This window comes from Epinephelus lanceolatus, chromosome 6, assembly GCF_041903045.1.
Source record: "Epinephelus lanceolatus isolate andai-2023 chromosome 6, ASM4190304v1, whole genome shotgun sequence".
Taxonomy (NCBI): Eukaryota; Metazoa; Chordata; class Actinopteri; order Perciformes; family Serranidae; genus Epinephelus; species Epinephelus lanceolatus.
In genome coordinates this window covers 43,249,246-43,261,875 of record NC_135739.1, presented here as the reverse complement: position 1 = coordinate 43,261,875, position 12,630 = coordinate 43,249,246, and the positions used below count along the sequence as shown (strand labels likewise).

The 12,630-nt window shown below is 41.0% G+C and overlaps 1 protein-coding gene across 2 annotated transcripts in view; it reads right to left on the bottom strand.

Moving 5' to 3' along the window:
- The window catches only part of mcf2l2 (MCF.2 cell line derived transforming sequence-like 2), a 267,264-nt gene that overhangs the window by 29,419 nt on the left and 225,215 nt on the right, over positions 1-12,630 (bottom strand). For both annotated transcript variants that reach the window (XM_078169084.1, XM_033622399.2), the window contains exons 30-33: positions 8,597-8,668; positions 7,979-8,089; positions 4,457-4,566; positions 2,354-2,469 (exon numbers count right to left, since the gene is read on the bottom strand). In XM_078169084.1, the coding sequence (XP_078025210.1) occupies positions 2,354-2,469; positions 4,457-4,566; positions 7,979-8,089; positions 8,597-8,668 (409 nt within the window). The remainder of the gene's footprint in view (positions 1-2,353; positions 2,470-4,456; positions 4,567-7,978; positions 8,090-8,596; positions 8,669-12,630) is intronic.

Below are 12,630 nucleotides of genomic sequence, written 5' to 3'. Positions count from 1 at the left end.
AGGCTTACACCTGACAGAGGATAAATAAAATTCGGACAATTTCTGTGTTTAAAATTCATTTTCCATAACCGCTTATCCGGTTTGGGGTCGCGGGGGGGGGGGAGATCCAGAGAAAACCCACGGTGACACTGTGAGATCATACAAACACCACACAGGAGGGCTCCCAGGATCTCATCTTACAAATTCATTATATACTGTATATAGATGAATGACAGCTGCTGAGTAAATATATCAACATTTAAAATGAGTTATCACAGAGAAGATGTCTTCTGTAACTTGTAGCACTGTGTTAAAGGGCCAGTGTGTAAAATGGGTTGAAAACAGTGACATCAGTGGTCAAATTCTAGACTGCAGGGCTCACTCGCTCACCCTTCCGGTCGGGTAAATGACGGTGGCCTCGTAGGGACAAAAAGCCTTGCGCACGAGTTTTTCAGGAGTAGGTCTATCTAGCGACGAGGTGAATGTTTATTTAGAAATCTAAACCATGTTATGATATTGTAATGAATCCCTCACGTGCAGGAGACCAAAGGAGCGTTCGGGAAAAAGGCCCATTTATTTGAGCACTCCAGAAACTCCGGTAACACTCCAGGGGGTAAAAGACTCCGTCCCAAACTCTGACTCTTCTAGCGTAACACACACACTCCATAACTTTACACACATACTCGTTTACCATACCAAGTGGGGACCCCCCTCCCCTCTCTGCTCAGTCTCCAGCCCACACACTGACTGACAGCATAGCCTGTAAACAGAGCTCAGCTGTTTATTTAGCCTAGCGATATCTCCGGACTATAATAGCTGCAATGGACGACTTTGAATGCGATTTTGAAGAGTTTCTTGTAGCGGACACAGACCCAGAGCCATACCTGTTTGAGCCGGAGCATACAGATGAGGAACTCCATGTGATTGATGCTGAGCGGGCGAGAAGAGAGGCTGAATGCACAGAATGGGATTCGGTGCTACTGCTACCATCGTTGGGGAGATATATCATCAGGAGGAAACGCGCCGCAGAGACTGCATCACAAGGAGTGAAGCTGCGTCTTCTTTTCCTCGCAGATGACGGTTCGGGTTCATTCTCTCCTGTTGCGTGGTAAGTGTGGTCCATTCGCAAACTTTATAACTAAAAAAACTTTTCACTACTCTCTATCGACGAACTACTAACACTCTCTGCTGTTTCTTCCTCCTTCTTCCTTCCTTCCGCTGTCTTCGTTGGTTCATTTATACACGCGAAACGTGTTCTCTGGCTGGCTGGATTGTCCGCTGGCGCAAGATGGCGACCTCTCTAAAGCAAGGCCCTTGCTATATATATATATATATATATATATATATATAAAAGCATAATTATAAGGCTACGAAAACCAAACGAATTTTATTTTATAGCGATTATACACTTGTATAAACATATTAATGGGTAGAATATTCAGATTCAGATTCAGATTGACAATAAACCATGCCAAATATTACACACTGGCCCTTTAACTATGTTCTAATAGATACCTACCTACATCTGCAACCCTGTGAGTAAGTATGTATCATCTGTGTGGGTAATCATATGTGTATCTTAAGATGTGTGTGACATAAGAATAGCATGTGTGTGGGAATCTGTAGATGCTACAAGTGTGTGTTGTGTAGCCCCGACCCTCCGGCTCCTCTCGGTTTACACAGTTAGCACTGTCAGTGCTGTTACTATTGTAAGCACTGTTGGCACTGTTAGCTCCATTAGCTGCTAGCCGCCACCTCCATGTTGAGAGCTGTGTGCAGACATTCTCTGAATTATAGATACGCTCTGAATATTGAATAGAGCTCCTTTAACAAGCTGAGTTCTCAAACAAAATACTAAGTATACACAGACTATACAACAAATCTAGAAGTACGCAGAAAACATGATATTGGGATTCAGACAAAGACTTAAACAAACGATGGTCTTTTTGCTGCCATGGACAATGTGCCTCAACAATAGATGTCTTAAAGAATGATGAGCCGAATTTAAAGCTTTTGATTAAAACTGAAAAAACACATTCCAAAAATGAAAGTGGGAAAAGAGGACCTGCACTGTAATAATCGTTTACTGAGGGCACACAGAGTTAATGAGTACTCTAAATAAAGTATAATGCAAAAACAAACAGTTTATTTTTGCCTTATTTGTGAGATGCTCACTCTCACTGTACTGGGAACAAACTGGTAACTTTGTGTTCTTGGACCTTTATTAAGAACAAAATGTGTCTGAAGTGGCAGATGGGGACCCACTTAGCCATAGATTTCAAATATAGTGCTAAGTCAGGTGGAGCTGCAACCAAAGCAGAGAAACAATGCATGGGTAAGAACAGGCTCACTGGCTCCCCCCAGTTCTACTTACCAGTGTCCGCTCTCTGCTTCCTCCAGAAACTGGACCAGGTCACCCGTCTCGAGAGAGAGGTCTCGAGCTTCACGAGACTCATAGGTCAGCTGCACCCGGTAACGACCACTGTCACCCTGCAAAAACAAATGACTGAGTCAAACTGTGCATTTAGCAAGTTCCATTTTGGATGTGGTTCCAGGGTGGATTCATTAAACTCAAAACAAATAGTTTATTTAGCTGATCATTGTTTCTGCTGGTTAAAAGGACAAATGTCACCAGCACCAGATTATATGAGCTGAAGCTAATTAATGCTAATTACCTGGTTAACATGCTTTGCCATTATTCCATCATATATTAACCACATTTCCATCAGACAACTCATGTTTTAAATGTTAATTTCAACAGCAGAACATAGTTCGAGTTTCGCGTCTAGAGTCCGCCCTCATCGCTCCCCGCAGATATGTTTACATGAGATACTGGGTATTGATGATTAAATATTCCCCCCTAGCCAGAGCCTGCAGGAGGATGCTGGGGTGGAGGTGGGGCTGAAAAAGCATGCAGCAGTACTAATGCAGGGCAGCAGCAGCATTGAAAAGGCAAAGGAAGAGCTGGGAAGATTCTGCAGCTTAAACAGACCGCCAGATTGGGAGGGTGTCTTTTGTATATGACATACGGAGAGTGACGAATGACGTGTGTGTATGAATCAGTGCAGCTTGAGTTGACTTCCTGAACTGGCTCGCAGGTGTGGCTCCATATATAGCCATTTATTTGACAGCTGAAGTACTACATGGCGTAGGCACAGACATTTCCAGTTGCCTGTCTCCCAGGTCTGCTAAACTGTACTCAATTTAGGCTCTTATGTCTACTTTTGCAAGTCTTGCTTGTACTTTTTATGGTTGGCTTTGGACGGTGGTGGCCTGTGGCTGCGAGTCACTCAACCAAAAGAGAAAATCAACTCATCAGTCTGTAAACTCCTTCTGACAACTTCTAGCTCACTACTAGGGGTGTAATGATCCATGAGCCTGGTCGATATGCTGATTCAATGATTAGTGATCAAATATCATCAATGCAAAGTGAAAACATCAATCCATATCATCATCGTATCATGGCAAATTTTGTAATATCAAAAAATATTGTATCTTTGTCCGAAGAAGCGATATAATATCGTATCGTGATGAAACTGGTGATTTACACCCCTACAAGCTACTAGCTAGCCTGGTCAGGGATTTTCAACTGAAAACATCAGTAAATATCAAGGGAAGATGGCGAGGAACTGGACTGTGCCGAATCAGTTTCCGATGGGATATCAGGAACTGCAATATCCTTTGAGTCACCGAAACTTGGCTAAATCCTGGACAGTCCCAGTCAACCAGGAGGCTCTTTTATTATATTCTTATTTGACAGAGCTGAGGACTCTGGTGAGAGAAGGAGAGAAGGATATTAAAGGACGTAGCTGTTAAAAACAACATGTAGAAGGTGTTAAAATGTGCTGCAAGTTGCATCCACAGATGGAATTTAACCATTTGTTTTCTGTTGATAAATATTCATTTGCCATCATTGCATGATGCAAAAATGTCTGTTCCTTGATAGAGTGTGTCCATGTGTGCGCCACTAACATGCTCATTGTGTGTGCACTGCTTTTGTGGCTCTCTACTGTACATTACACAGATCATAACAGATCTGGAAAGGCTGCCATACCCAGCAGACCTGTGCAGCTATAATCCTCTCCATCTTTCCTCTCTCCTCCCTCAATTCTTAAATGTCAAGTCGTCAGTGCCCACTGCTAACGAGACACATGTCCAAGCGAAATAATTAGGCAGCGGAGGGGTCCTCTTTCAGGGGGATCAGAGGGAGATTTAGCTGAAAAGAGAAGAATGTAAAGGATGAGTGTAGAGGAAACGAGGGATGAGTGGAGAGCTGTCGAGAGACGGTGAGTGATCGTAGAACGTGATGATTTAAGGTGCCTAGCAGGACTCATCGGATCGGGTCAAGCTACATTATCACTCGAGCCAAGGTCTGGCAGTGTTGAGTGGTACTGAACTTGGATCTTGTTTTTAATGCTATGAGTGACATCCAGGTTAAACTTTCTTACATTTTCTGGCCAACGTGAGCGTTACCTACATTTTTATTATTGCCTTCCTCTTCTGAAGAGTTGGAAGATTCCTCTGCACTGGACGGGATCGTCTCAAAGTCATCTGTTTCCATGGAAGGGAGTCGCCGTGGCGCCCAGCCTGAGGGAAATCAATGCACATTATTAACCACCAAAATGTATTCATAAACAAATGGGGTATTGCTGCTCCACTTGGCAGGTGATGGTGCTACATTGACAGGAAAACAATGGCCTCGTTAAGTAATTTGTCTTACATCATCATGAAAGCTTGATGAGTCTGTTTGCAATAATTAAACCTTTAGCCAAGCTTTTCACACAGACTGTAATACTGCTAACAGATCCAAACAGCGTGAGAGAGACATGGCCCAGCACAATTTATGGAGTTTTTATGGAAAATTCCTAATTTCTGAATAAAGAGTTTATGCCACAATCAAAGGTTCCATCTAAGCTCCTTTGGAAAACTTTGATTGCAACAGGAGATCACAAATAAAGGCTTGATTCTGTGTGCAAGAAATCTAAAAATAGATTATTTAGAACCAAGGGAAACTGTCCACAGCAGAAAAACAACAGCATCTGGGTCTACAGAGGGTGCTGTATATGCTGGCAAATTTGTGATTTGTCATACTGGGCTGTATAAATAAACTTCACTTGACATTAATCATTTGCTGCTGACATGTTTAAAACAATCCATGTTTTCCTCACAAGCGACCTCTTGTGGGGAAGTAGCATAACAGTGTTTTCTTAGGAAGGAGGTCAGAGTCTATTGCCTGGGGGGTAGCACCAAATTCTGGGCCCTATGCATAACCAGTCCCTGTGGGCCCTCCACCCTTCCTCTCTTGATCCATATCTTTCTCATGCACCATTGGATTTTCTTCCTTCTTTCTTTTCTTTTCTTTCCTTTTGCTGAGACAAATCCTGGTAGAGGGGCAGATTAAACCATTTTGGGCCTTTAATGGGTGAGAGGGGTGCTAAGAGAGCTTCCACTATTTTTTATACAAAGTTTATTTTTTCAACCAGTTCATTTAGCCACTCTGTCAATTTTCAAAGTTATGGCACAAATTGCTTAGAAATAACATGAATAAATAAATAAATAAATTGCAAACAAAACCAAACTTTTCATTCCAGGCTTTGCAAGGGCCCCCTCCCATTGGGGGCCTGGGTAATCAGTCCCCCACCCAACTACAATGCCCCTGGTGGTGGCTGGCGTTCAAGTCTTCACAAGGGAGACTGTCCCTGTTTGTATCAATAATTGTAGCTTATCAATGAGAGCCGCACAGACTTTTAGTCACTCCACTCTTTAAAGAATTAGAGATTAAAAAAGTCTAATATTTGTGTTATTAATGTAAGAGGACACACTGCAGAAGTTCATGCTCCCACTTGCTTAAACATCCTTGTTTTCATCTCACAGTAGCATCAAATGACGCACCAAAACAATTGTAAGACGGCATGCTAGGTTAAACTGTAGGCTGTTGCTACTTTATGTACAGTACAGGCCAAAAGTTTGGACACACCTTCTCATTCAATGCGTTTTCTTTATTTTCATGACTATTTACATTGTAGATTCTCACTGAAGGCATCAAAACTATGAATGAACACATGTGGAGTTATGTACTTAACAAAAAAAGGTGAAATAACTGAAAACATGTTCTTCAAAATAGCCACCCTTTGCTCTGATTACTGCTTTGCACACTCTTGGCATTCTCTCGATGAGCTTCAAGAGGTAGTCACCTGAAATGGTTTTCCAACAGTCTTGAAGGAGTTCCCAGAGGTGTTTAGCACTTGCTGGCCCCTTTGCCTTCACTCTGCGGGTTCAGGTCCGGTGACTGTGGAGGCCAGGTCATCTGCCGCAGCACTCCATCACTCTCCTTCTTGGTCAGATAGCCCTTACACAGCCTGGAGGTGTGTTTGGGGTCATTGTCCTGTTGAAAAATAAATGATCGTCCAACTAAACGCAAACCGGATGGGATGGCATGTCGCTGCAGGATGCTGTGGTAGCCATGCTGGTTCAGTGTGCCTTCAATTTTGAATAAATCCCCAACAGTGTCACCAGCAAAACACCCCCACACTATCACACCTCCTCCTCCATGCTTCACAGTGGACAGTGAACCAGGCATGTGGAATCCATCCGTTCACCTTTTCTGCGTCTCACAAAGACACGGCGGTTGGAACCAAAGATCTCAAATTTGGACTCATCAGACCAAAGCACAGATTTCCACTGGTCTAATGTCCATTCCTTGTGTTTCTTGACACAAACAAATCTCTTCTGATTGTTGCCTCTCCTTAGCAGTGGTTTCGTAGCAGCTATTTGACCATGAAGGCCTGATTCGCGCAGTCTCCTCTTAACAGTTGTTCTAGAGATGGGTCTGCTGCTAGAACTCTGTGTGGCATTCATCTGGTCTCTGATCTGAGCTGCTGTTAACTTGCCATTTCTGAGGCTGGTGACTCGGATGAACTTATCCTCAGAAGCAGAGGTGACTCTTGGTCTTCCTTTCCTGGGTCGGTCCTCATGTGTGCCAGTTTCGTTGTAGCGCTTGATGGTTTTTGACTCCACTTGGGGACACATTTAAAGTTTTTGCAATTTTCCGGACTGACTGACCTTCATTTCTTAAAGTAATGATGGCCACTGGTTTTTCTTTAGTTAGCTGATTGGTTCTTGCCATAATATGAATTTTAACAGTTGTCCAATAGGGCTGTCGGCTGTGTATTAACCTGACTTCTGCACAACACAACTGATGGTCCCAACCCCATTGATAAAGCAAGAAATTCCACTAATTAACCCTGATAAGGCACACCTGTGAAGTGGAAACCATTTCAGGTGACTACCTCTTGAAGCTCATGGAGAGAATGCCAAGAGTGTGCAAAGCAGTAATCAGAGCAAAGGGTGGCTATTTTGAAGAAACTAGAATATAAAACATGTTTTCAGTTATTTCACCTTTTTTTGTTAAGTACATAACTCCGCATGTGTTCATTCATAGTTTTGATGCCTTCAGTGAGAATCTACAATGTAAATAGTCATGAAAATAAAGAAAACGCATTGAATGAGAAGGTGTGTCCAAACTTTTGGCCTGTACTGTGTATACTATTGCAAATGTGCTTTGCTGTAACTATCACAGAATCAGTAGGCTTTTAAGCACTGACCGATTTTGTTATTGAGGTATGAGGACATATTCACCAAAAGTACAGTGATATTTCTGTGACTGTTCTGCACAACCTGTTTGGAGACATTTGATGGTCATGGCTGGTAAATTGCTGAGATGGAACTAGAGGTTGTATTCCAGATGAGTTTTGGAAAACCAATCTGAGGGTAGAAATAAACGTGCTGCAGAGAGAAGTTGAAGTTACATATCAGAAGAAAAAAATAAACACTTATAAATACTATAAGTAAATAAATATAACATATTTGTAAATACTTACAAAAACCAAATTATTAATCAAAAACTCAGCAATTTATCAACACATAAAACTAAAATCAGTCCCATAAAGAAGACCACCACACAAATGACTGTCGGAGATGAGTCCTTCTCTGTGGTTACCTGGTTGGGAGGTGGATCTAGGGACAGCTGGGTTGTTGCCAGCAGCAGTAGCAGTGCTGCTAGTCATGCTCTGACGTTTCCTGACTGCAGCCATAGCACCACGCAAAGTATCTGGAGGGAAGCCAAATGCTTTATACCAACCTTTTCAGCATGATTGCCACTCAAAATCATCTACCACAACCAACATTTAAAACATGAGGGTCCTGATACATAAATGAAATTCTGTCTGTCTAGTCAGAAGGGCAGTGCAACTCTACTCATGCAGAAATCAACCAAGTCCATGGGCCCAAAACAACAAATAAATAAACAAAACAACAAACAACAAACCCCTCACCACACCGAAACTATGCTAACAGATTTCTCTTTTCAATCAATGCTCATGCATTTTGAAAAATGTCCCATCACAAATCACAACACAAGTCAACACAGCAGGCAAGAAACAGAAGTGAACAAGCACATAAATACTTGAACATGGATGGACCACACACACCATTTGCAAATAAAAATATAAATCACACAAATGAGATGTGCCTAATTCACCAAACAAAACACTAAAAATCACAACATGCTAAAAACCTGTACATTACAAACATGACTTTGGTTTACACGTGCATGTACCTTCGTAACCAAATGGAGTAGGATCACTCTTTATCTCATGTCTCTTGCTCTTTATGCTAGCAGACAGGGGACCTGGCCAGGGTGAAATAACATGCAACCAGAAGCTTAATTAGATACTAACATTTTAAAAGGAAGGCACACACACACACACGCACGCACGCATGCGCACACACACACACGCACAGACACATGCACACACACACACACACACACACACACACACGCGTGTGTGTAACACATTATCCATCCAGGCCTACACTTGGTGGAGATAATAAAAAATAAAACACAGCACAAGTATGTGTTCTAGGATAATGTCCTACACAGATTTGCAGTCAGCAATGCAGGAGTTCAGAACATTCTGCAATGACAGAATGACCTGTAACCTTTTTGTTTGTTTGTTTGTTTGTTTGTTTGTATGTGTGTGTGTGTGTGTGTGTGTGTGTGTTTGTTTCATAGATTTAACTAGTTTAAGTGGATGTAGAGGCAGTAGTACCCAACCCATCAATGATTTTATGATTTATTTGTAGCTAAATAAGTATTTATCTCCAGGTCTTAATTAACTCACTACAAATTCTCTCGACCCTAAGCAGCCATTTTCTCATCAATGTCATTAATTAGAGAATACACTTCATGCTGCCCAGATGGCTTCATATCTGAGAGTGCCAATACAGAGTGAAAAATGACAAGGCGCTGGGTTGTGACTCTCATTTAATTCCTCACATACTGTCAATAAAGCGTTTGCTGAATATTCATACAATTGACATTAATGAAAGTTGAACTCTTTCTGCTTTGTGAGGAAAAACACATTTTGAGGCTCATCTGGTGTGACTGAAGTGGCCAAATCTACAAAAAAAAAAAAAACAATGAAATTATTCTGTGAATATGTTTGTTTTATGGATGGGATTAGGAAAGGCTATGATAGAGCTAGGCAATATGGTCAAAAAAAAGCAAAAAAAAAAAAAAGCAACATTTTTAGGCTATATTGTGATACACAATATGTATTGCAATTGAAATCTCTAAAACACAAAATTATGAAATGAACTGCAGTATAATAAAGTCTCAATAAGTACTGTATTATAAAAGTTGAATTAAGCATTGTTATAATTTAATAAATTAAAGCGGAACCACTGGTGCTTTTATTTTGAAGCACTCTGCTCATCTTGGGCACAAAGTGTTGATGTTTTTGCAGTGAAATTGAAGCTTAAAGGGCCAGTGTGTAAAATGGGTTGAAAACAGTGACATCAGTGGTCAAATTCTAGATTGCAGGGCTCACTCGCTCACCCCTCCCGTCGGGTAAATGACGGTGGCCTTGTAGGGACAAAAAGCCTTGCGCACGAGTTTTTCAGGAGTAGGTCTATCTAGCGACGAGGTTTATTTAGAAATCTAAGCCATGTTACAATATTGTAATGAATCCCTCACGAGCAGGAGACCAAAGGAGTGTTCGGGAAAAAGGCCAGTTTATTTGAGCACTCCAGAAACTCCGGTAACACTCCAGGGGGTAAAAGACTCCGTCCCAAACTCTGACTCTTCTAGCGTAACACACACACACTCCATAACTTTACACACATACTCATTTACCATACCGAGTGGGGACCCCCTCCCCTCTCTGCTCAGTCTCCAGCCCACACACTGACTGACAGCGTAGCCTGTAAACAGAGCTCAGCTGTTTATTTAGCCTAGCGATATCTCCGGACTATAATAGCTGCAATGGACGACTTTGAATGCGATTTTGAAGAGTTTCTTGTAGCGGACACAGACCCAGAGCCATACCTGTTTGAGCCAGAGCATACAGATGAGGAACTCCATGTGATTGATGCTGAGCGGGCGAGAAGAGAGGCTGAATGCACAGAATGGGATTCGGTGCTACTGCTACCATCGTTGGGGAGATATATCATCAGGAGGAAACGCGCCGCAGAGACTGCATCACAAGGAGTGAAGCTGCGTCTTCTTTTCCTCGCAGATGACGGTTCGGGTTCATTCTCTCCTGTTGCGTGGTAAGTGTGGTCCATTCGCAAACTTTATAACTAAAAAAACTTTTCACTACTCTCTATCGACGAACTACTAACACTCTCTGCTGTTTCTTCCTCCTTCTTCCTTCCTTCCGCTGTCTTCGTTGGTTCATTTATACACGCGAAACGTGTTCTCTGGCTGGTTGTCCGCTCGGGCTGCCTTACATACATGGCGGCGCAAGATGGCGACCTCTCTAAAGCAAGGCCCTTGCTATATATATATATATATATATATATAAAAGCATAATTATAAGGCTATGAAAACCAAACGAATTTTGTTTTATAGCGATTATACACTTGTATAAACATATTAATGGGTAGAATATTCAGATTCAGATTCAGATTGACAATAAACATTGCCAAATATTACACACTGGCCCTTTAAGCTTAGTCATTATATACATCCCATGTGGAACAAGCCACAATACATCAAGTATATTCAATATATTGCCCACGCCTAGGCTAAGCTTAGGGAAGGGAATCCCTCCATTGACACCTATGGTTTAGTGAATCTGCATGACACAAACACGTATAAAATGGTGTTGTGGCATACATGTAGCACAGTCATGCTGCTGTGTATTTTACCAATAAAGCATGATACTTTGCCCTGATATTAATGCACAAGGTGGATGACAATTAAAATCAGAGGCTAAAAAGCTACAGCCACATTTCCAAGCTCACTGAGTACTTTACATTCAATGTGACCCCCGGTGTTCTTATTGGTCACACGTTATTGAAACACTGCTGACTGCATGAGGGGAAAAATGGAAATACAATGAAAGCAGAGAACAGACTGAGTAGAAATAGTTTGAGAGAGAAGTTCATTGGCTCTCTTCTGGTGTTTCTAATTCCTCCCCTGCCTCTGCCTGGTTTAAAATGAACTTCTCATCTATATTCCCACAGTAAATTGCACTTCTACTGCCACTTTGAATGCCACCCTATGCTCTAAATGTCAGCTTATCAAAATTCATATTTCCTTACCATGGCTTTTTAAAAAGAATATGTATGTCCACTCATTTGTAGCTTTTTCCCCTTTAACATTGTTTTCATTCTCATCAAAGGCTTGATTTTCTCTATGCATCTCATACATTTCAAGAGAGCAGTAAATACGAGGGAGGTAAGAAAATTGTGTTGTTGTTTTTATGATATATTATATTTAGACACAATTTTCACATTTTCAAAAATGCACTTTATTAATCATTATTTCCAAAATGTGTTTCTGAAACTTATTTGTCATTTAATTTAATCATTTTGAGTGTTTGTCAATTTTATCTCTGAGTTATTTTTATTTACTGTCATTTTATTATTATTTTTCTTTAAACTACCTCCCTGCATTCTGCCTCTTCCATACCTCCTTTGCTTCTGTAGCCCCTCCCTGCTACCACTCACAGTGCGATATCGCATTGCTGAGGGTAAGTTTTGTGTAGAATGCTGCCACTATATTATACTGTTTTCTTTGGAATATGAGCCATTTGGGTTGTAACCTTTGATAAACAGTGTTTAAAGTTGAAGATCAATCATTTTTGTGATGTTTTTCCCCACTTATTTAAGTTTTAGAGACGTTTTTAATTGATACCACTCTACTTAATTTGCCGAGATTTGCATTATGGCAGTCCCTCCATGTCATGTGACCAAAGCAGCGAAGCTTGTAATCCCTTTTGTAAACATAATTATTTTGCATGTTTTAGGGCAGAAGTGCAGATGGGCCTTTAAAAAAGCCTTTAAAAATGTATGTCTTCTGAAGGTATGGGTTTTCCTTTGTTAAATTAGAAATTTTGTTGATTCTGTTAAGCCACTCCACCGCAAGCACTGTTGTATTTCAGTCACAGGGTGGCATTGTTTTCCTTTTTGAATGTAGTTTTTCATGATTTTTAGGATATATACTACTGAAATATGCTGTTTGTTAAATGTTTTCTGGTAAAATTTAATAGCTCTTGACAGAGTAATGTGTTTAATGATTTGAAAATGTAATGTAATGTTAAGATGATGTATTCATATGCATTTGGGGAAAAACATGTAAATCAC